At 45.0% G+C, this 24,495-nt stretch overlaps 1 protein-coding gene across 1 annotated transcript; it reads left to right on the top strand.

Moving 5' to 3' along the window:
- synpo (synaptopodin) lies at nucleotides 1-24,379 on the top strand. The gene is made up of 4 exons (XM_084331762.1): nucleotides 1-62; nucleotides 2,693-4,283; nucleotides 14,781-17,203; nucleotides 20,417-24,379. The coding sequence occupies exons 2-4, from the start codon at nucleotides 4,091-4,093 to the stop codon at nucleotides 21,581-21,583; spliced, it is 3,783 nt and encodes a 1,260-aa protein (XP_084187888.1). The 5' UTR covers nucleotides 1-62; nucleotides 2,693-4,090; the 3' UTR covers nucleotides 21,584-24,379.
- The last annotated feature ends 116 nt before the right edge of the window (nucleotides 24,380-24,495 follow it).

Here is a 24,495-nt window from a genome sequence, read left to right as displayed (position 1 = left end):
GGACAGACAGGCAGAGATCCGCTCAGAGACGTGGATATCTGAGGGAGGGAAGGAGAAAAAGAGTTGAGTATCGTCGGCATAACAATGATAGGAGAAGCCATGAGACGTGATAATGTTACCCAGTGATTTAGTGTAGAGGGAGAAGAGAAGGGGTCCTAGAACCGAGCCCTGGTCCCTCTCCATGACACTTGGTAGGAGCGGTCATTGAGGTATGATGTCAGACTTGTCTCTCCGTGAAGCTGATCAGGGCCTCCGTTTGTTGTGCTGACATCATACCACATTACATTAGATAGCCAATGTCCCTGGCTCCAGAAAGCACAGCTAATTCAGTAATTAAAGCAAACGTGTCTGCTTGTGCACCCCTGTGACATCACAAAGGACAGTAATTCTGATCAGCTTGTTTAGGTTTGTTAATCTGAAGACTTCCTGGCCAAGTTGCAAGGAGTATGTTTCCCCTCCCCCAGCATCTAAACAACATGTCAGACAAAGACACTTTCCATCATACATGTATGTCTTTAATACTGTTGTCATGTGAGGAACCTAAAGGAAACAGGTCACATAACCTCTTGGTTCTGTTTTCCCAACTCATAAATGAGGAATCTCTTGGAAGAAACGCATTAGAAACCCCTCACTGGGAGAGTGTTTTTCAGGACATTGTTTCTTGTGGAGCCCCTCCCTCTGCTGAGTAATAGTGGCGGTGAGTCACCAGCACACCAAACGGAGGCCCTGATCAGCTTCACCAAGAGACAAGTCTGATCAAGGACATGGTTTATCATTACAGACAGTGTGTTAATAACACCACACACTCCTCCTGGTGAAATGCTTTACGAGACTAGAGGCTGATAGATACAGTAACACGGCTCTACGGCTCAGCTCCCAGACGTCTGTCTGTATGTCTCTCTCTCTCTCTCTCTCTCTCTCTCTCTCTCTCTCTCTCTCTCTCTCTCTCTCTCTCTCTCTCTCTCTCTCTCTCTCTCTCTCTCTCTCTCTGTGTGTGTCTCTCTCTCTCTCTCTGTCTCTCTCTCTCTCTCCCTCTCTCCCCTCTCTCTCTCTCTCTCTCTCTCTCTCTCTTCTCTCTCTCTCTCTCTCTCTCTCTCTCTCTCTCTCTCTCTCTCTCTCTCTCTCTCTCTCTCTCTCTCTCTCTCTCTTTATCTCTCTCTCTCTCTCTCCTCTCTCTCTCTCTCTCTCTCTCTCTCTCTCTCTCTCTCTCTGTGTCTCTCTCTGTCTCTCTCTCTATCTATCTCTCTCTCTCTCAATCTGTCTCTCTCTATCTCAGCCATATCTGTCTTTCTGTCTCTCTGTCTCTCTGTCTCTCTCTCTCTCTCTCTCTCTCTCTCTCTCTCTCTCTCTCTCTCTCTCTCTCCTCTCTCTCGCTCTCTCTCTCTCTCATCTCTCCCTCCCGCTCTCTCCCTCGCTCTCCTTCCTTCATGGCGGGGGACATATTTAACCCTTTCAGGTGTATAATACATTTATTCAAACACTTTCTCGGAATTTGAACTTGCGATTCTAAAACTCCAAGGCCTTTCGACGACCGGTTGCGTGAGCGTGTACTACACCTGAAAGAGTTAAATACGCATTCACCTCGTGTCACGTCGCCCGGCCCGGCCCCGGAGCGGAGATAAAGCGAATTTTCTGGCAGGTTAAAGGGAGATTTCCGACGTCCGCGGCTTAAATGAACGGTGGTCGGTGACCTTCCTTCCCTCTCAGAAAACAACGCCGGCATTTTATCACATTGAGACTGTTTTACGACTCTGTCTGCTCCTTTCCTTCTCCGCCCTTCAGGCTCACTACAGTTAAAGTGTGGGAATTAAGGCTCGTGTTCAGGCTCCTAGCATGGGCCTGTGTAGATCTATCACTGCACATAATTTAGCATATATTATCAGTAGCTCGTTATATATATCACATTTAATCACGTGTACAATGTATATTGTTAATGCACTTTACTGTTACATTGCACTCTGGTTAGATGCCAACTTCAACTTGTGCTGTACATGTGCTGTACGATGACAATACATTTTAATCTAATCTAATCTAATCTAAACTCACGCTCATTAAACAACATTAAATAAGCAGAGTCGGCTGTTTTGGACCACTTCTGTTGGGCCTATCATGGATACGATTTTTAATCCTGCAATGGCTTTAAAGTTATTATGACACTTTGGGCTGCAATTCTTGTATGAAAGGTGGTACACAAATAACGTCTATTATGTTACTACTACACAATGGGACATGATGGAACATAGAGCACGATTCTTGTGGCACAGGTCTGCCAAAGGTGTGGGTCGAAGTAGCAAAGAGCTTTGTTTCTGGGTAAATGCCACATTCCAGTATAATCTAAATCCAGAAGTCTGGAAGTCTGAAGAAATGTATGGTTGTATGATTGTATATGTATGGTTGTATGGTTATATATTTATGGTTGTATATGTATGGTTGTATTTGTATTGTTGTATGGTTGTATATAATATGGTTGTATGTTTGTATATGGTTGTACGTGGATGGTTGTATATGTATGGTTGTATATGTATGGTATAATATGTATGGTTGTATGGTTATATAGGTTGTATGGTTATATATGTATGGTAGAATATGTATGGTTGTATGGTTGTATAAGTATGGTTGTATGGTTATATACTGTATGTATGGTTGTATATGATAACAAATCAATTGAAACCTGGATCTTGTTGTTTTTCAGGTGGCTGTGGACGGACATCCAGCAGGACTACATGAAGTGCAGGAGTTTGCAGATATCAGTCCTTTATACCACTGTGTTTACATCACCAGTCCTCTTACAGCCTATAATACACTCCCTAAATTGAGTCTTGTGCTCTGAAATATCCATCTCTCAGACACCGCACTGTAACACAGACACCAAGGACCAAAGCAAACAATCTGACAATGTATACGAGGATGCGGCTGACTGAGGGAATCTTCTGAGATCTTCCACATCTAATCAAAGATAACATCCATCAAATAAAAACCTGGCTTCTCACTTGAGACCTAAACGATTAAACATCTAACTCAGGAGAAGAGATGAATCCTCGCGTTGACAGAAGAACCGTCTGGCCTTCATGTATATGAAACCACTGGCTATGATATAAACGTATGGAGGAAAAAAAGATTTAATAAAGCAAATCTCATTGAAGTCTTTGGAGCTTAGAATACAACCACGTCTTTGGAATGACCTTTTAGAGTCAAATGTTATTCCTCTTATCAGCCTGACGGCAGGAAACTACCCTATACACAGCCCCCAACCCCCCCTCCTCCTCCTCGGCATTGTTGAGTTATGGTCTTCCAAGATAAAGAGCTGATCATTTTCCCCCAACAGAAAAATAATCTGGGGGAGTGAGATTCTGATGCAGACGACAGGCATGTTTTGGTGACTGAAATAGGAGTGGAGGAAGAGAAACATCTGGGTCTGCCAAGAAGGAAAGAAGCGGAGCAACAGACACAGGCAGAAAGAAAGAAGCGGAGCAACCGACACAGGCAGAAAGAAAGAAGCGGAGCAACAGACACAGGCAGAAAGAAAGAAGCGGAGCAACAGACACAGGCAGAAAGAAAGAAGCGGAGCAACAGACACAGGCAGAAAGAAAAAAGCGGAGCAACAGACACAGGCAGAAGGAAAAAAGCGGAGCAACAGACACAGACAGAAAGGACTGGAGGGGTTTCTCAGCCTGCTTTGCCGGATTTGCAGTTGGGAGCACATCGCAGTTGTGAAATTTTCTTGGCAATCGTCCATGGGAACTCATCCAGGGTGCTTTTGAGCTGCGTCTCCTCTCCAGGGAGGTCTTGTTAGATTGGGAACAACACAGTGTGAGGACCGGAGTTAAGAGCTGCGTGTCTCCCGTCGACTCAGCGGGAAGACGTTTGGCGGGGATTACAGCCCGAGCGGGGGGAGAGACGTATAACCGGAAGACGACACCTGAAGAGCTGTTTTCCCAACGTCTTCAGCCTCCCTGCCGGCGAGGACCGGAATCTCCCTGCACGCTCTCCCAGACCGCCGAGCCTCAGCCAGTTGGACAGAACCAGGGAGGTTTTATCTGGACAGAAGAACCCGGGACCAAAGCTCCACATCTGTTATCGTAGGGTAAAGATGGACGTGGAGAAGGGCCATGTGTCCATCAGGAGAGGGGTCAGCTGGAGTCCAGGGGGGATAAGGAAGCCTCTCCCAACCACACAGGACCTGGAGGCCCCCAGCACAGAGTGCAATGCATCATGGGAGCAGAGGGGGTTCACTGGGCAACCGAGTCTTTCCCCGAGCCCCAATCAGATGGGCCGCAAAACAAGTAAGTCTGGTATTTATTTATTTATTGTGAATTTGTTGATCACGCTGTTTGTTTCCGTTACTCTTACTGCTGGAGGATGACATAGTGCCGAGGACAAGCGCCTCGGCGCTCCAGAATGACTTGGCTAACGCCGAAGTATGTCGTCATGCTTGGAAAAGCATTATTTTAATGAGGGAAAAATGAGTAGACAACAAAATAGAGAAAGCAGACTGCCCTGCCTTCTCGCTGCAACTTCAGACAGCGAACGCTCTAAGAAACATCTGTTTCTGTGCCGTAAAAAACACACACAGGCCGCTCACACTGCAATGGAAATGCAATCATGCACCACACTTAGAGGCCAATCTCAATACGCAGCCTAGCCGCTGACCATAATGGACCAACTTGTGGGAAAAGTCGTTCGGAAAGAATCCATAATAACTCCTTCAGATCTTTTTTTATATATTTTTTTAACTTTCATGGCCGTCAACTCTTAACTATGTGAGAAAAGGGGAGCTATGGTAATGTTCACTAATGACAAACACTGCTCGCTCAGTCGTTACATGGAACAACAGGAAAACAATACACAACTACAACATAATTACCTTGCGGTTGTAAGGATACCGTCGGAACAGATGGAGCAATCAAAGAGACTTAGAGAGGAAGCATAACAGAGGAGCTTAGGCCCATGAGAGAGCATTTAGTGGAGGCACTGATATGAATCTACAGCCTCGATTCCTTCTGACGCCCGTTGAGCGGAAAGCTCTAACTAATCACTTAATGGAAAAACAAATGACTTGAGACTTGCAAGGTGACCGTTTCTACACGTCTGTACTAATAAATGTTATATGAATACAACAGTATGAACCATGCAAAATAACATACACACGCACACACGCACGCGCACACATACAGTATACATGTATACACATACATACATATACACGTACGTATACATATACATACACATACATACATATACATATATACAAACACACTATATACATACATATTATACACATACACACACGGACACATATTCAGTACTCAATACAACAACCTAACTTATTACAATCATCCAAAAAAAACATCATACAAAAGAAAGAAAATAAACAATATTGCACATGAAAGATGACGAGCTAATGCCTGTAAAGGGCAGTATTACCATCTTCAGCTTGTCACAGTTAAGAAAAATAATAAGAACAAATTATTAAAAACTAAAATAAATAACAACTATACTACTGCTCACTAGCTAAGTAATACATTCGTAATTTATGTTTAAATGATGATTTGCTATTTAATTGACATATGTGTTCTGGGCAGCTATTCCAATAAGTAATGGCTCGATAAATTACAGATTTTCGTAAAGCATTAGATTTTGGGCGAGGTAACAAGCAGTGGTTCCTAAACTTTTTCAATCAGGCCTCACTTGGGTAGTTGGAAATATTTTCGAGCCCCACCTAACCTGGTCCCCAACTAGATGTAGGCTAGAATTAGTTTTAAGCTACATGCCATTTCCTCTACTACTAACAAGATTAACAAGACACAAAGACACAATTATAGTTGTATTTGAAAATGAACAAAAGTTTGGCAAATTATCCTGTGCCACTGTGCAATACTTCCGAGTAGTATATTTCCAATTAAAATAATAGTGACTTAAATAATATATTAATCAAAATTAGGCCTACTATTAACTACTGCAGGTTGCAAATAAATCACGTTTCATATTCTATCTAAATCCATTCTAGCCTACATTCAACTGACTTGTCACTTGTGTGTGCTTGCTTTCCTTTGCAAATCTTCTCAAAGCGGGGTAGTTGTTTTGAGATTGCCAGTCTCAGTTCATTCTCCTTTATTTTTTTTATATATCTGTTGATTGGGTTTTTTCAGTGTAACCAACATTTACAAATGATATGTACTTGAAAATAATTTTCCATTAGAAACACAAAACAGGAATACAAAGGACAACAGACATCAAAACAAAATGACAGGCAGACAAACAAACAAACAGTTTCAGAAAGAGATTATAGTCTCAGTTCATTCTCAATGTTCAACTTCGATCTGTATTTTGATTTGATGGAGGCCACTGCAGAAAAGCCTATCTCACACAGGCAGGATGTTGCAAAAGGCAGCAGTATGCCCACAGCTCTCTGTCCAGTGAGTTTTGAATTTGTAGCTGGAGTACTTGTGGGCTCCACTGCTTGTCTTTTAGCTGTTACCAGAAACTTCAAAATTTGTGTTTGATTCCTCTCATGCAGGCTAGCGTGCATCTCACTCTCTCTTCGATTCAATCATTCGATTGGACAATAGCTAGCTAGCCTGCCCTGAAACACAAACTTACAATGCTTTAACAATGGACAATAACACCTTTTGTGGCTAAACGTATTCAGGCTTCTGAATGTGCTCTGTATAAAGAATAACACATGACATTGGCGTTTATCAGTTTTAGGCTAAATTCATATTATTATTAGGGCTGTCAGTTTATCGCGTTAATTAGATTAATTAATTACACAGCAAATTATCGCGTTATGAAAATTAACTCAAAATTAATTACAAAAAAAAAGTTTTTTTTTTTTTTTTTTTTATACTTTTTTTTTTATCCCATTCATTCCATAAGAACGTAGAATACACATTACAGACTTTTTTTTATATGGTCCATTTGCATGTTCTTGGTATATGATTCAAGGGACATCTATGGATCTCAGGGAATGTATTCCCAGTGTCAGAAATACTGTGTCTGTTACTAGGCTTGAGTAAATTGTAATGAACCAAATGAGAATATCAATAAAATTTCTTTTTTATCTTTGACTGTGAATAACACTATGCTCAAATTGACCAGACCTGAAAAATCTAAGCAAATTAATAGATGGAAGATGATTAAACAGAAGGTTTTGTAGATACAGTACTGAATTCTGCCATCCGGACACATGCAATTTGAAATATGATTATAGAATATAGAATATCAGGCATAAAATGGTTATGCGATTAAAATGCGATTAATTAGATTAATTAATTACAAATCCTGTAATTAATTAGATTAATTTTTTTAATCGCCTGACAGCACTAATTATTATTCTTTCCCCCACCTGCAGTACTTCCGCGCCCGACTGGTATTTTTTATTTTATTTATTTAACCTTTATTTACCCAGGGTAGGTTCGCTGAGCACGGATGCTATTTTTCAGATACGCCCTGCTTCACATTCACACAGTTCCATTCACACCTGGGAGCTGCCCAGTACAACCACAGTCTGACACCGTTGGCCACTGAGCAACTCCACTGGAGCAGTTGGGGGTTTAGTGCCTTGCTCAAGGGCACGTCAGCGGTTGGTGTTAAGGGTATGGGAGATAGTTATTCATTCACTTCCCCAGCCCAGATTTTTCCTGCCGGTCCGGGGGATCGAACCGGCGACCTTCCGGTCACAAACCCGCTTCTCTAACCTTTAGGCCACCGCTGCCTAACATCTACGGTGTGCATCATCTCTGCCTAAGTTCCCTTGAGCAAGGCACTGAACCCTAAAACCTGCTCTGCGGGTGCAGGACCTTATGTACATTGACAATGAAGTAATCTTCTTCTTCTTCTGATATGTAAGTCTGGTGCCCTTGTGCCAAGAAATCATCATACACAAGAAGAAAGCCTTCACACAACAAACTTGATTTAAGATGATCTTTCTTGCACAAGAGTAAAGTATCTCAAAGTGAGTTACATAAACACCAATCAAGTGCTGTTGACACAGTGGCCATTTAGCTGGGAACAGGGTGGAAAGGAACCCAACCTGAGCAATGACATAAGAGCAAAACGGCCACCATGTGAACAGGGTCAATTTCATGAAGTGAACCAACATTACCTGCCAATGCAGTAAGAAAGTGTTACATGTTGTCTTGATACCATCAGATCCCTGGCTAAGCAGGTCTTGTTGTAAGAGGTGAGGTCACAGTCCGTCTGGTTAGGGTTAGGGTTAGGATTAGTTTTGATACAATCAGATCCCTGGCTGGGCTGGTCTGGTTGTGGGGGGTTAGGTCACAGTCCGTCTGGTTAGGGTTAGGGTTAGGCTTGATACAATCAGATCCCTGGCTGAGCTGGTCTTGCTGTTGGGAGGTGAGGTCACAGTTGGTCTGGTAAGACCCCCAGGTCCTCAGTTAATCCTCATCCTTCCAGACCGCTTCACACATCACGCACAGGGCCCAGAGGCTGTCATCCCTCTCATCGCGCCGCCGTCGCCCCCCACAAAAGATAACATCCGACAGCCTGGGTAATCTGACCTTTGATACAAACGCAGGGGCTGCCCCCCCTGACTCAACCCTCCCGCTATGGAGGGAGGGCTCCATATGTCCCCATTCAGGAGGGGGCGAGGGTGAGTGGGTTGAGGCACACACGAGGGAGGAGGATGAGAGAGTGAGGTAGAGGTTAGAGTAGTGGTTTAGGTAAAGGGGAGAGGTACAGTGTGTTATTGAACTTTAGAGGGAGGGAGGGAGGGAGGGAGGGAGGGAGGGAGGGAGGGGGAGATTGGGAGGAGGCGATAGTGAGTCTCTTGCATCATTGCCAAGGGTCAAGTTATGTCTCCGCTGGAAGACAGGAAATTCCTGCCCATTCCCCGCAGGTTCGAGCTCAGGGCTCCGGGGTTCAGAGGGCAAACACTTAGTGAGAGGACAGCATCAGCTAGTCCAGTCCACATGCAGACGTACATACATACGCACATACACACGCACGTGCACACACACACACATGCATGCACACACACGCGCACAGACACACACACACACACACACACACACACACACACGCACGCACGCACACACGCACGCATGCACGTACGCGCACACACACACACACACACACACACACACACACACACACACACACACACACACACACACAGTGCCATCCAGACAGACAGGCAGGGCACAAACAGTGTCAGAGGTCAGGTGCCATTCTCTCTAGAGTCTCAGTGGTCTAATCCATAATCTGCATCCATGGGTTTAGAGAACCCTGCGGCTATCTGTCCACTTCAAAGACCAGACCTACATCCTGCCCGGGACACGGACACCTCTCTGACATCACAGGATGTGAAACGGGAGAGACGGGCTGGTCAATATTTGCTATTGACTGTACAGCTCTGGCTAAGTATAGGCCATCAATGCTAAGTACACAGAAGTGGGCTGAGTCGTCAATATACAGCCTGTTGTCACTGAAATACTATTTTATTTTGTAATTATTCGTTTATTTGTCAGCAACAATGCAAAGGAAAACATTGTAGCAAGTTACAATAACAAGATACAGATTTATTGGGTGTAGGATTTCTATCCACGGCTAATTTGAGACCCTGTCCCTGGTTACATGTTTCTATTTAAAAGTGGCCATTACATAATAAAAAGTAAACTAGTTAAAATGAGTTGAAGTAAAGTAAACTATATAGTTCACATAATAAATAGTGACATTCTTTATATGATCATACAATCATGACATCACATTACAGTCATTTTACACGTGTTGCACAGTTGCACTATGTGTGCATTTGTATGTGTTCCCTGATTCATGGCTAAATGTGTGTGTGTGTGTGCGTGTGTGTGCGCGCGTGCGTGCGTGCGTGTGTGTTTAATATAGGTGTGTGACCGTGTGTCTGTGTGTCCGTGCGCATGCATGTATGTCTTTTATGTATACAGTATGTATGTGTATGTTTGTCTATGCGCGTCTGTTCCTCTAGCCGTGTGTACTGTATGCGTAGTGTACAAGAGATGCCTCGCGTTGTGACCGGCGCTATAGCCTATAAGGATTAGTTTGTAAAAAGTGAAGCGGGGTTTGAAGTGCAGCCTGCAATCAGTCAGTCGGTCTCCAGCTCCAGACAGACACCCCTCCCTCCCCGCTGGACCGGAGACGAGCTGTGCGCGTTGGTTTGGTTTGTGGACCAGCGGCAGCATTTTGCTAAAGAAACGAAATCCGACCCCGTCTCTCCGGCTGCAGAGAGAGGGAGGGAGGTGCGGGCTGGAGGTACCAGATGCACTTCAGTCTGGAAAGACTTGCGGAGGTGCTGCGAAAGAACGGAGCTCTGACCTTTTTTTTATTAAAGGTAAGGGAGAAAGAATAGAAAAAGAAAACAAGAGGACTAACTTTTAATTTGTTTTATCAGGCTGTACGGGAACTCTAGTCTAGAGACAGGTTTTACAGTCATCTCTCGCGTCTATCTGGATGTTTTTGTGATTAAATATAATAACTCATAGACTAAGTGATCTGTGGTCTATCGGTGTTTTAATGGAAGTTATTTAACTTGGCTATAATGTCTAAAACTAGATTTCCTTTAGTCGGATAACGCTTGAATCGACCCGTGTGTCTGTCGAAGCTCTCGATTCAGTTGATGCGTGATGATGGGCTGCTCACCATGTGATCTGGAATTCAACACTACTGTAATGTATGTTCTATTTATAGGCACCAGTGTAGCGAAAGTGATTTGTGTGCTAAAGTTGCTGTGTTCAGATCAGTAGGCTGTTTTGATACATTGATCAGACTGACAGATGACAGATCTGAAAGAGTGTGTGTTTTTCAAACACATTGCGTTCTTTTACAGAATGTATGTTAATGTAAAACAAACTGTTGTTGAAAATTATGATTATATTATAGCCCCTTTGGTCACTACCCCCTCGATATCAACAGAATCAAACCATTTCATGTTATCTGCTTCCCTGAAGAGATTACATAATCTACTAACTCACCCTGATTCACCCATCTGTCAGTCTGTCAGATATCAGCCATGAACAAGTAATGAAACTATATTTGCTACAGTTTAGTTAATTTTAGTGGTACAGCATCTGTGACAATTCATTTATCAGCTGCTAACAAAGTTAGTCAATGTTAATCTCCCATATCAAACGATCACACTGGCCCCATAAATTTGTTGACTGTGCTCAGAGAGGATGCACTTAAAACAGTTATAACAAATCAAATGATACATCTGAAGATGGAACAAATTATCTCCTGACATTAACATCCCACAATAAGCCTTTTCTGAATGAACATCATTGTAGGCTACTGGTTCTTTAATGTGTGTGTGTGGGGGGACCATCATGTTTTTATAATAGGTCTATACAGGGCTCATAAACATAGGCCTATTATTATTACTATTATTATTATTATTATTATTATTATTATTATTATTATTATTATTATTATTATTATTATTATTATTATTATTATTATTATTAGTAGTAGTAGTAGTATTATGATGATGATGCTGATGGTGATGATGAGGATGCTTGCAGTAATGATTATTCAGGAAATTATAAAAAAAGAAAAAAAGAAAAAACCCACTATTTCTGGAATGATATTAATCACGACTGGATCAGCACTGACATGTTACATGACAGACACCCGGCACCGCAAGGTACATGATACAGTACAGCTCGCCGATGACATGTCACAGGTGTTATTCCAGGACCGCCCACTTCTAAAACCACTTCTGGTGTGGTTGTTTGTATTTAATTAAAGCAATGCCAGAATAACTTCCAAAAGCCTTTATTGGGACCCTGGAGGGGCCTTGCCACCCATCACACTGACAGCCATACCGTTAAACGATATAACTCTGACAGCAAACGGCCATACCATTAAGCGATAGACCTCAACAAACAGCAAACAGGCCTGCGAGCACCTGTGTCGCTGCTGCTCTCTGTAACTCAGTCCAATACTAAGTGATTTATACCCACGCTAATTCTGCTCAGTGTATTGTTGCTTAAAAGGGATGCATGCCTTTCCCTCACGTCCTCTCTTGTCATGTTGTTGCCATGTTCCTTGAGTTAAGTAACAGCATACAGCATGAAATTCACTGCATGCTCCTTCTTCCGTGGCTGCAGAATTCAGGCCAAGGAAATGATACAGTGCTTGATTGATTTGGCACGGTGGATAATGAAGTTGACGTGTTTGCTTGTGGCCATGCCACCTTGATTACCAGAATGTGGTCTAATTCATTTGCCTGCATGGAGAGGGACATTCTGGGTGATTATAACATGAGCCTGGCCTCTTAATCCTTCATTAGTCATAATGCCAATAAGTACAACCGGGGGAAAACAAAGCTTGTTTGAATCAAGTGGATTTAGCTCAAAGAAACTCTGTCAAACACAGACTAGAGGGCACCTTTCTGTGATTCAATTTCATTAAGGGCTGATTTTCCCCTGTAAAATCAAAAACAGATGCACACTATTCTCGGTTGACTGGAAGCTATTTTGATCCAGGACATTGAGCCAGGAAAATCGGCCTTCAGCGAGATCACTATGGGAAACCTTCCACAAGCGGCCCATTCCCACAGAAGGGTTTTGATTGGCACATAATTAATCTGACAACGTACCCGTCGGTGTCATCACTTCATTAAAACGGAGAAAGGCCTGTGGCTGTGCCACCTTCTCTGGGAATGTGTTTCATTCATCTAAGATATGATGCCATTCCCAAGAATTACATGGTTGATGTGTTTTCGTATAGTGCTCATCGCCTACCAAACCAGTAGCTACACGCAGTTCAGTTACACAGTTTGAGTCACCTCACTCGACCACATGCTCCGGGGACGCTGACATGAGAGATTCATGAGGTGTGATATCAGCCATAACAAGTTCCAAGTTATTTATCAGAGGCCATTTCAAACGTCGTTGTGTGAACCTCGACCAGAAGCGGGATCTAGGCAGTATATTCAGGATGGAAACACTCGTCCACACTCTATAATGTATAAAATACAGCTAGAAGACATTCCCATTGGAAACTGTCTGTCACTGTAACGGTTTATTCCAAAGGGGCTGAACTATTATAGAGGCCTTGAAGAAATTACCAAAGGCATGTTGGAAGCTCACGCAGGGAATTTTCTCGGCAGTTGAGGAATGCTCAGGGAGGGACTATAGCTACTGCAGATGGCAGAGGGACTACTCGTGTAGCCTGGAGTGGAGCTCTTAAGCACAGACAATAAACGACAGTCGTTTTCAGCAAGAACGTGTTGTTTTAGCAATTTTTTTTTTTTTAAATAAGCAAAAATGCTTGTACTTTTGGAGCGAAAGAGTTGCATTTTGAGGCCGTCGTGGCGGACGTGGTGCTTGTAGCTCGACTTCAGACGGGCAGCTCATCACATCTTCCAGGAAAACCTTTACTTGGGAACTTCAGTCTTCAATGGAGAGTCTGTTTTTTCCCCCTCTGGTCGGCTGAGGGGGAAATGTCTGACAGAGCTGTATAGTCTCTCTCCTTGCTTTCATTGGTCGGAATTAAAATATGTATGGCGAGCAACAATCAAAACCATATGGGACAGAAACAGTAATGATTTATATATTTTTTTTTAAACAGCATTATCTTCCCCTGACTTGTTAAAGGGGCACTTCACCAAAAAATAACAATGCTGATTTATTTTGCACATAATCTCACGCACATCCAAAAACTCTAAACAGTTTTGCAGACATTCATTTAGTTTGACAGTTATTGAGAGTAAATTAATTTGAATATTGCCAACAGTGATGTCATTGGGGACATTGAATCCTTGTTTTGTGTTAATTACAGCTCCGTGAAATGATGACAAAATAGCAATGCCGTGTCTTATGTCCCCAATGACATCACTGGTGGCCATATTCAAACTAATTTACTCTCAAACTAAATGAATGTGTGCAAAACTGTTTAGAGTTTATTTTTGGTGAAGTGTCCCTTTAAGAATGTATCTGTATTGTTTCATGCACTGTTTTTAATTTTTAACTTTTTACAATTAGTGGCTGAGGAACTTGAGGGAGTCTTTGTTTTTATAGGTGGATATATCAAAACCCCTCCAAGTTAGGATCCATGAATGATTATGAATTCAAAATTAAATACAGTATGACCTTTAATCCTGTTTTTCTTTCAAACCGCTCCAAGTCTTGATTGATCAAACAGATGTGGCTATAGACCTGGGGAGTCACGTGATCATCTTAAGACCTGCCTGGTTCAGGACACATTTTTGCCTCTGGGTTTTTTGCCATAGGAGTTTCTCAAGGTAGAGGTGGTTCCACTTATTCAATTGGTCTGACATTTGACCGGAGCAGAGTTTACAATAATTAAATGAGATCTGCATTTTCATTTTTGCGAAAGACAAGAAGAAAGTCATGGGTACAAGACATTGCAAATTTACAACTTTCCAGGAAAGGGTTAATTTAATTTCGAGCAAACGCTGCCGTGCTGAGAGGACGACGTTAGGGAACCAAGATAGTCAAAACAACAGACGGAACACACTCCTGGAATTATATACTCATGATTACCTCACTTGTTTGTTTTTAAACGCTGTGGTTTTCACATTCTCGTCAAGGGATGCCATGTCAGAGTAGTTGTGCTCCTGTGATTGGTCGAAGATTGGCAAGGCTTATCTTTGCATCGAAATGAGTAAAGATTACGATATAAAAAACGCTCTCTCAAAGATTAGGTTAAACATTTACCTTTATTGGTTGTAAGTAACAGTATAAGAATGAAATAGTCTATACCCCCGTCAAAGTCTCCAGGTCACTCACCATTCTACCCCTTCTCTTTCTGTGTGTTTCCTCTAGACCTGACCAGGAGTGTCAGTCTATCGGACAAGGAGCTGAAGGAGGCGCGCGTCAGGAGTCAAATCATCGCGGCTCAGCTCACTGTCCCCTCCAACTCCAACTCCAGAGGCGTCCAGCTCTTCAACCGACGCAAGCAGAGGGTCAACGCTTTCACGCTGGAAAGCCCCGGAGAAAAGGCAGCGGAGGAAAGAGCGGGGAGTGTGAAAACTGTCCCGCCTTGTAACACTCTGACATGGGCAGAGAGGAGCAGTAAGGACAAGGATATAGAACTGAACTGCAAGAACAGTGCTACCAAGATGCCCTGGTCACCTGCCGCGGGAGCCCTCGGAGCAGGGGACATCATGGAGGACCCTGGGGAGCATGTCCATGAGGTGGAGGACGTTAAGGTCACTGTCATGTCGCAAGAGAGACATTTCGTGCCTGTCAGTGAAAAAGAAGAGTTGGAGTTGGAGGAGGAGGATGAGGCGGTGGAGGTGGAGGTGGAGGAGGTGAAAGTCAGGGGAGGTCAAGAGGTGAGGGATGAGTTCCATGAGGACCTGAAGTTCAAGGGTGAGATTACCCCTGAGATTGATGTCCCCAGTCCGGCTCAGCTGGAGCCTGTCCAGTTGGTAGGGGGAGTAGATGGAGAGCTGGCTTCTGCCGCAAAGCTGCCAAACGGCTGCCATGGCGGCAATGTCTCTGTGTCGCTGTCCAAGCAGACCCCCGCCATCGTCAACAGAACCGCCAGGCCGTTCTTCTCCCCACTGACAGTGCTGGAAGCCACTAGTCCAGTCATGGATATCCCACCGGCTCCTTCCTACTCCACCCCTCCTCTCCCTACCTTCGCCGCGCCCCGTCCCGCGGCCTTCTCCCCTCTGCCCCCGCCCCCCTCCTACCCCACCCCTCCGCTACCGGCCTTTACTAACCAACCTCCGCAGACTTTCTCCAGTCCTCCTCCGCAGACTTTCTCCAGTCCTCCTCCACAGACCTTCTCCAGTCCTCCTCCACAGACCTTCTCCAGTCCTCCTCCGCAAACCTTCTCCAGTCCTCCTCCACAGACCTTCTCCAGTCCTCCTCCGCAGACCTTCTCCAGTCCTCCTCCACAGACCTTCTCCAGTCCTCCTCCGCAGACCTTCTCCAGTCCTCCTCCACAGACCTTCTCCAGTCCTCCTCCACAGACCTTCTCCAGTCCTCCTCCACAGACCTTCTCCAGTCCTCCTCCGTTGTCCCCCGTCATGTCGTGTCGTCCGGTGTCCCAGTTCCCCCCCGCTGCTCCTCCTGTGTCTCAGTACGTTCCACCCAACCCGCCACCGGAGGCCCGTTACGGCCCGCCCACAGGGCCGAGGCCCTCCACCTTTGTTCCTCAGCCTATTGGAGAATGGAGGCCTATGACAACGATCAAAACGGGAATTCTCGAAGAGGGCGCTGCAAAACGTACAAACAGGAAGGCTATGTTCACGTTCAAAGAGAAGACGGTAGTCGCTCCGAACCCTGAGTTGCTGTCTCTGGTCCAGGGGGCAGATGAGAGGAAGAAACACGGAAACAGATATGTGCCTGAGCCAACATCCGAAGAGGAGCTCCTGGCTTTAGGGGCCGAAGCCTCCAACTTCCTGGCCGAAGAGGTCAGGACAGAGGAGGCGAAAGCTCCAGAGTGGGCCTCGTGCCTCAAGAGCTCCAGGACCCGAGAGCGTGCAGAGCACAAGCCCGAGCAGAACCTGACCAACGTGTCGGGAAAGGGGGCCCAGCTGTTTGCTAAACGTCAGTCCAGGATGGAGAAGTATGTGTTGGAGAGTCAGAATGCAGGACAGATGAGGTCTCCTTCTCCCACTATGTCTCTGCCACCCTCTTGGGTATTCCCATCAAACATGCCCGGTAGGGTCAAAGCCATTGCTAAAAACTCTGACATGAGTGCTCAACTCTCACAGAACCTAATTAAGGCCCAACAGTCTGTCAAGAGAAAGCCTAGTGTGAAAGCCCCGGGTCCGGCGCCGGTCCCAGAGCCTCCTCCCCTGGAGAACGGCTGCACCAAGATCGAGATGGACCTTTCCCGGCACCAGCCCTACCAAATAAACGCCTCCCTCTTCATCTTCAACCCCGTCAAGGATCCTATGAGCTCCTTACCCAGAGCGGCGCCGCCCCCCCCCAAGCCTCTGATCACATCCCAGTCATTTTCCAGGCAGACCCCTCTGCCCGGCAACCCGCCTCCCCACTTCAGTTCCTATAACCACCGGTCTGCCCAGTGCATGTCTCCCCAGTTCCCTCTCAGCCCTACGGGAGGAGCGAATTATCCTCCGAGCTACGGGTCGACTCCGGCCTCTCGCCAGCAGAGGATCACCTCTCCGGTGTCGGCCTTCTCTCCAGACCGCGTGACCTCTCCGTGGTCAGGAGGCCATCAGGCACCAAGGCCCACGTTTTCTGCCAAGAAGGCAGGGATCGAAGCCCAGGTGTGGAGGCCTTCTTTCTACTGATATCAGATCCTCTGTGTTTACACAACCAGGACACATCAGGGCCTTATTATTAGGGTTGGGCACCGAGAACTGGTTCTAATAGGAACCGGTTCCTAACTTCCGGTTCTGGAACCGGAAGTAACATATTTGCATTTCGATTCTTAATTTCGATTCCTAAAAAAAAAAAAAAAATTTACTTTGTTAATTAATACCCTAGTTACAGTACAGCAACCACATTAAACTGTATCAAGTCAACTGACAATATGAATAGTATGAAAATGTTTTAAGATTTTTCAAAAAAAAGAAAGAAAATCTCCTGCGAAATAAGCTGTGACCTGTTTTGACCTGCACCTCAAAGAATCGGAATCGAGAATCGTTTAGAACAGGAATCGAAATGGAGAATCGGAATCGGAACCGGAATCGTTCAAATCCAAACGATGCCCAACCCTACTTATTATATAAGCGTACATATTGCACATAAGACCACTTGGTTATGAAAATGTAAACGCTTTTTAGGAGGCCTAACATTTTAAGATATAGGCCAATTACACTCAACACAAATTCTACCTTGTGTCTGTGTAATGAAGGCTGCAGGGAGCAGTCACATAGTAGTGTAATGTGGTTTTTACATGTGGGATTGATGTTCTGATCGCCACCTTTATAATAAGAAGGAATGGTCTACATTACAATGTATACGTGTTATTTCATGGTTTTAGGTCTATACTGTACATACAGGTCTATACAGGTCTATGCAAGATCTCGATTTAATTCGTTTCCCAAAGTAACAGATTCAGAATTTCCTGAGGAACATTGATCAATGTCCGTTTTTAAATAGAAATGTGCCTTGTTATACGATAAGGATACGTTACCGTGCCCAAAGCCACTAACTGCATTTCAGCTTTCAAAAATCTCCTCCTTTCTGTCTAAATAACTGAGGGATGAGAAATGACTTCACACACTTTTCCAGTGTTTTCCCCCAAGTCTGTAGGCATCAGGGTAACGTTGTTTCACGAAGCACTTTAACAGATGGCCTGGCGTCTGCTTTATGCTCTATGATTTGCAGTTTAATGGGGGTTCACAGACATGAAGGTTCAAGTCGTAGTGATGGAACTCCCTTAATGTCTCTCTTTCGGCAGGGCAACGTAGGCCACTCAGCTCTCCAACGTGTTCTACATAAATATATGGTGTGTGTGTGTGTGTGTGTGTGTGTGTGTGTGTGTGCGTGTGTGTGTGTGTGTGTGTGTGTGTGTGTGTGTGTGCGTGCGTGTGTGTGCGTGTGTGTGTGTGTGTGTGTGTGTGTGTGTGTGTGAGTGTGTGTGTGTGTGTGTGTGTGTGTGTGTGTGTGTGACCTTTCATGTTTCCAATTCACAGATTGCATGCTATTTTACGTCATGTACTACCTTAGTGCTGTTTCAAGACTTAACAGAGCAATAATTCTTAGTGTTTAGTATTTATTCCTAGGAAAACGAGTAAGGAAGCACAACTGTTGCTAGGGAACTGTTGTTTATTTGTTTAGCTACTGTACCTTGCCACGCTGCTCTTCCCTCTGTGAGTCTGTTCCTGTTTCTCTTGTGTTTCATTGTTTATTTCCTCCTCTGATTAAAGCTTTATCCTAACACCCTTCCTCCTGTGACCTCTTCCTCCTTTCTGCACTTTGTTTCCTTTCCTTCACGGACTATTCCACGTTTTATTACTCCTCTATTCTGCCTTTCTGCCCAACGTCCGCTCTCATTGTGAACACGGGTGCTTTGTCCTCCGCCTCTCCTGACTAAGCAAGGCATTTGAAACAGGAAGTGACCCTATTGTACAGCACAGGGTGTGTGACATTTAAGCCTCCGGGATAATGCTTTCACCTTAGTGCTGCAAATTACTTTTACCTTCACATGAGAATTTGAGTGGTGGGTGTGTGTCTTTCTGTCAAAGGAGTGGTCTTGGTTTTCTCAAAGGGCCCGAGGGGCTCAGACCTTTGGACAAATAGATTGACCCTTGACCCCGGGACACACTGCGCTAGCATTGCACGCATAACTATTGATGACCTCGGTTATAATAAATTATATAATAATAATAAATTATTATTATAACTAAATCTAGGATCAACATAACCGTCTTTGAATATGAGCCATAACCTTATGGTAAAACACACTCTATTCTGGTATTTACCGTCCCGTCAGGACGAGGGCTAACTTTCTCTGTGTCAGTAAAACACATGCCGAAAGTGAAAAGCTACCCAGGAAGTAATATCATATCCCCCACAAAGGTTAAGTCACCTCAGAAAAGCCAGGCGGTAACCTGAGAGGTACGCTGAGCACCAGGCCTGTGTGTGTCAGAGAGGTGGGAGGAGGTATAGAGATGATGACCTGAATGCAAGTTTCTCTGTCTGAGTGGTGACAGTGCACTGCCTCGGACTGAAACTGGAGTGGGTACGACCTACAGCATAGTGCTGTGTTAGCTCTATCAATACTGGAGCGACTTCAGGAGGCACCCGGGAATCGAGCCCAGACCACAGCGCTAACCAGTCAACTAAAGGGTCCGATCCATTAAGCCAAGGGCTTGCGAGTCTAGGCATCCGTGGTCGTTACACGATGTTTTAGCATTTACATGCATCTTGTAGTTAAGTGTTAGGGTTGTGTGTAGTTGTAGTTATAGACCTGTTCGCTGTCCACGTAAGATTCGGTGTGCGCGAGCATCAAGGGGGCAAAAGGAACGTAATCCTGGTCAGACTACAATATTATTTGCATCTGTTAGCCATGCTAGCGATCTAAACAATCAATCCATGCCAAAGATAGATCATGTAAAAGGTGAAACACTCACAGCCATGCTGATTTGGCAAAATAACATCCAGCCATTTTCGTTTGAAACAACTTTTAGTCAGGGGAGTGTCATGGTTTCCCCGTAGAGCCCTGTCGTACTTTTTTAGCGCAGCAGCTCGCACAGGTAGGGGGCAACTGAGTCACGTGACTCAGTTGGTATTGCTGATTGGCTCGAACATGGTGTGTTTGTATACAGCGAACAGGTCTATGGGCTAATGTTATACGAATCTGTGCTGGTGTCTGTGCTGGTATCAAACATAGATTGTACATCAAGGTTAACCTCAATCTCACAATTGACAGTTCTTGGATGAAAGGAAACATACATTACCCTTTTTTTTTTTTTTTTACACAAACATATTATCATTGCCATAATTCTAAAACACTATTTGTCCTTTTCCAGACAACAAAGGAGTCCTGTCTCCCCTCTACACCCACCAGGACACCCAACCTCCCCAGGCGTTTCAGCAGCCCAGAGGGCCCCGCCTCCTGGTCCCCAAGCCTCCAGACCAGGCACACATCTTCCAGCATCTCCAGCTCCAGACCCTCTGTCACATCCCCCGTTCCTCCTCCCTGGGGCTCGAGGTGTCAGTCCCCCATGGTCGGCCAGACCACCCAGCCTTCCACCGTCTCCTCTGTGTCCACCTCCAGACCTGCCCACACGCCCACGGCCACCACTCCCGTCTCCCCACCCTGGGGCTCGAGGTGCCAGTCCCCCATGGTCTGTCAGACCGGTCAGCCTTCCACCATCTCCTCTGTGTCCACCTCCAGACCTGCCCACACGCCCACGGCCACCACTCCTGTCTCCGCTCCCTGGGGCTCGAGGTGCCAGTCCCCCATGGTCGGCCAGACCACCCAGCCTTCCACCATCTCCTCTGTGTCCACCTCCAGACCTGCCCACACGCCCACGGCCACCACTCCTGTCTCCGCTCCCTGGGGCTCGAGGTGCCAGTCCCCCATGGTCGGCCAGACCACCCAGCCTTCCACCATCTCCTCTGTGTCCACCTCCAGACCTGCCCACACGCCCACGGCCACCACTCCCGTCTCCCCACCCTGGGGCTCGAGGTGCCAGTCCCCCATGGTCGGCCAGACCACCCAGCCCCACTCCGCCACCAAACCCCTGTACACATCCACTGCCACCTCTCCGGTCTCCCTGCCCAGGGAGAGCCGATGCATGTCCCCCGTCGTCGGTCACCCGGACTCTAAGGCCAACCACCGCCTCCTGGCCAAGAACATCATCAACGCAGCCAAGCGTAAAAATAGCCCTTCTCCCGGGCACGGCCTCCCGATCTCTCCGCTGGGCGCCTCTCACCACGGCTACGACTGCAGCAAGCCGCCCTTCGGCCCCCTCCAGCCGCCTCCGTTCGCCAGCCCCCCCCCCACCCCCAGGCAGATGATATGCTCACCGGCCAGGCTCTACAACACCCGCTCCCTCACGGACTCGGATGCCTCGGTCGAGTCGGAAGACTCCGGCCTGAGGTCGCCCGGCCTGCGGAGCTACAACACCTGTCCCCGCGGCTGGGGGGGGAGTCTGAGGGTGAAGAGGGGCAGCGTCTCCACTGACCTCTGACCTGTGGGGGCGAGCTCAGCTATGACGGAAGCAAGTCATCGGAAGGCGGAAATGAAGTTTTTATTTTTTTTTATATATAACCTAGAGACTCTTATGGGGACATGCAACCAAACCAGTACAAGAGATGATGGGATTTGATTGGACTAATATATATTTTCTTTTTACACTTCAGTATAGATCACATTTTAAAAGGAAATTAAGGGATGGTGAAATCTAAAATGGCCGGTCTGTAACATTGAATAATGACCAGCTAAATGACATGTTGCAATTAAGGCAGTGATGGTCTATTAGGGCTGATATGACTTGTATTCATTAAATGGACGGACAAGGACAAGCATTTTACAATTGCCGCAGGTTATGGATTCAATAACAGGCTGTACCAAAACATGCAAGGGCTAAAATACCAAAGATATTTGGCTTTCAAAACAGTGTAAATTTTTTGTACCCCCTAATAAAGACCCGGCGTCTGAGTTACCGCTTCAGTTAATATCATCTTGATTATGCGGTATTGATTTGAGAAGAAATCATGAATTGACATGATGTTTGCTGGTCTCACACAAGGTAAAACGGGAGGAAATTAATGAATGCATTTAGATGCACAGGGTAACGGTTGTGTAAATATGTAGCTTACTGGACTGTGCTTTCATCAAGGAAAGTTGACATACTGTATAAGTGGATGACTTCACAATGAACAATGATATAGACTAGACTGGGTACAATGCATTGACTCAAACATTCCATAACCTCTCTCCTTTTCAAAGACCCAGGGGAAGGCTGGCATTGTGGTTTTGATGACATCATAAACGGTCGGGTTGTTCACCCCCAGTCACTGTTATTGTTTAACAAATAGGAAAAAGCAAAGCTTCTAATGCATAATTTTCGCCGTGCAATAATCCATTGACCACCTCCATGTGTATATATTACTTTATGTACTGCGTTTGGTGAAATGAATGTATAGCTTTACAGACAGGTTGACGGAGGAAAGAGAAAAGACGGTTGTGTTGAATGAGCAGAGTTAAGTAGGGGGGGTTTGAAGGGCATTAAAGCACGTATGCAATAAAACAGTGGAAACTACAGTCGGCTATTGTTCTGCAGTATAATCCCAATGTTCATGCTCTCAAATAAACAAATATAGTGGGAACAAGAATACAATATTAATTGGAGTATTTATATTGATTGGAGTATTGATTACCAATACCGATACTGGTATTGCATATTGGTCCGATACCAGGCTAAAATTGAATATCTGTATCTGAGAATTTCAAATATTGGGCATTGAACTATCCTTCAGCGTGGCTGTGCTGAAGCTACTGTAGACACTGTGGTGCAATAGTGTCCTGAACAATCACACTTTTCAAAGATTCTGCATTAGTGACAAATTAACAAAGATTGTGGACAACAATACAGCATTTTGAAATGCCTGTTTTGACTAGTTTTAGAGGCAGTTGTGTGTGTGTGTGTGCGTGCGTGCCTGTGTGCATGTGTGTGTCACAAAGGTAGAGAAGGTTGAACAAAGTGTCTTTCCACATATGGTTGACAGAATGTTGCAGGATGTCAGGTTTTCCACTAAAGGGGATCTGTGCTCATGGACGGAATGAAATGAGAGCGATAGTAATGATGGTGTGTCTTCTGCAGCATATGTACATAACTCTGATGCACACGCTCGTAGTCTGCTTAGTTTCATCTACACTTACTTCACTTGCACTTCTAGTCATGTCATTTCTATGGCAAAGTCAGCACCGTTTCAGTTTGATTGTGTGGAACAGGTGTCATTGACTCCCAACGCACACTGTAATCAACTCCTACAGATAAAAATCACACCACTTGCCCGGCGAGATTCACAGTAATAGCAGGTTGACATTATGGAGGTGATTGGCTGTGAATGTGACCACCAGCCGTCTTCCAACCCCAGACAGATTCCCATTTCAAAATAAGGGGTAGCTGAAAGCCAATTGACCTATATCAAGCCCCGCCCTCGTATCTTGATCCTCCTGTCCCGAACCGTTGCTTCACCTCAGATAGTTTGTCCAAGGGGAATCGACCGTTGTGATTGGATGATGGAGGAAAGAGGGCAGGGCTTGAGATAGGTCAATTTACACCGTTGCGGTCTCCCTCAGTACAGAGTTACGACACAGACCCGGGGGATACCTCTCTCCCTGTTCTCTGACACGGTGGCATCAGCACATTGCTAAATATTTATGTTTGCATCTTTTGAGTGACAGTGCCGCCTGCTGCCTGTGGTGACTCGTTAAGCAGAAGAGTAACCCTATCACTGTCCAGGATGGGTTTCAACCTTAGGAGTCCATGGTGTTCATTAGCTCTCTCCTCGCAAATCAGGAAAAAAGATGTATGATTTTTTTTTTTTTTACAAAACGAGATGTCCAGATCTGGTACCGCATGCCTGAATTGTCAATAAATATCACGTTTCACTTCATAACTCTGTGACCTCTGGATCTGAACACACAATAAAAAGTGATGACGCGTTAATGACGGTGACTTACGGGCGTGTGCGTGATCTGTTGTGGTTTTTACATTCCTCACTTGGCTGTGGTGCCGTTATTAAATACATTAAATATGTTTAAGTGGAAATTTTTTGTTGTTGGGTCTTTCCTCAAGATGAAGAGTAAACTAACATATATTATATGATATATATAATCATACATTCTCTATTTTATTATCTATTCTATTTTATTATTTGTATTTTTGCACAATCGAGGCGGGCATGGCCACCTACATTTCACTGCATGTCTTGTTGTGTATGTATGTGACAAATAAAACTCTTCAATCTTGAATCTACTAACATATTCATAGTCAGTCATTTACTGCATGTATTACATTATAGTTATATATACTGATCAAGCGCCAATAACCTTTTTTTATTTAGATGCAAAACGTTGCAGCTATCAAAGGAA

The sequence above is a fragment of the Notolepis coatsorum genome (assembly GCF_963971535.1).
Source record: "Notolepis coatsorum genome assembly, chromosome: 16".
Classification (NCBI taxonomy): domain Eukaryota; kingdom Metazoa; phylum Chordata; class Actinopteri; order Aulopiformes; family Paralepididae; genus Notolepis; species Notolepis coatsorum.
Note: the sequence above shows the minus strand (reverse complement) of the source record. Positions and strands in the feature narration are given on the sequence as shown.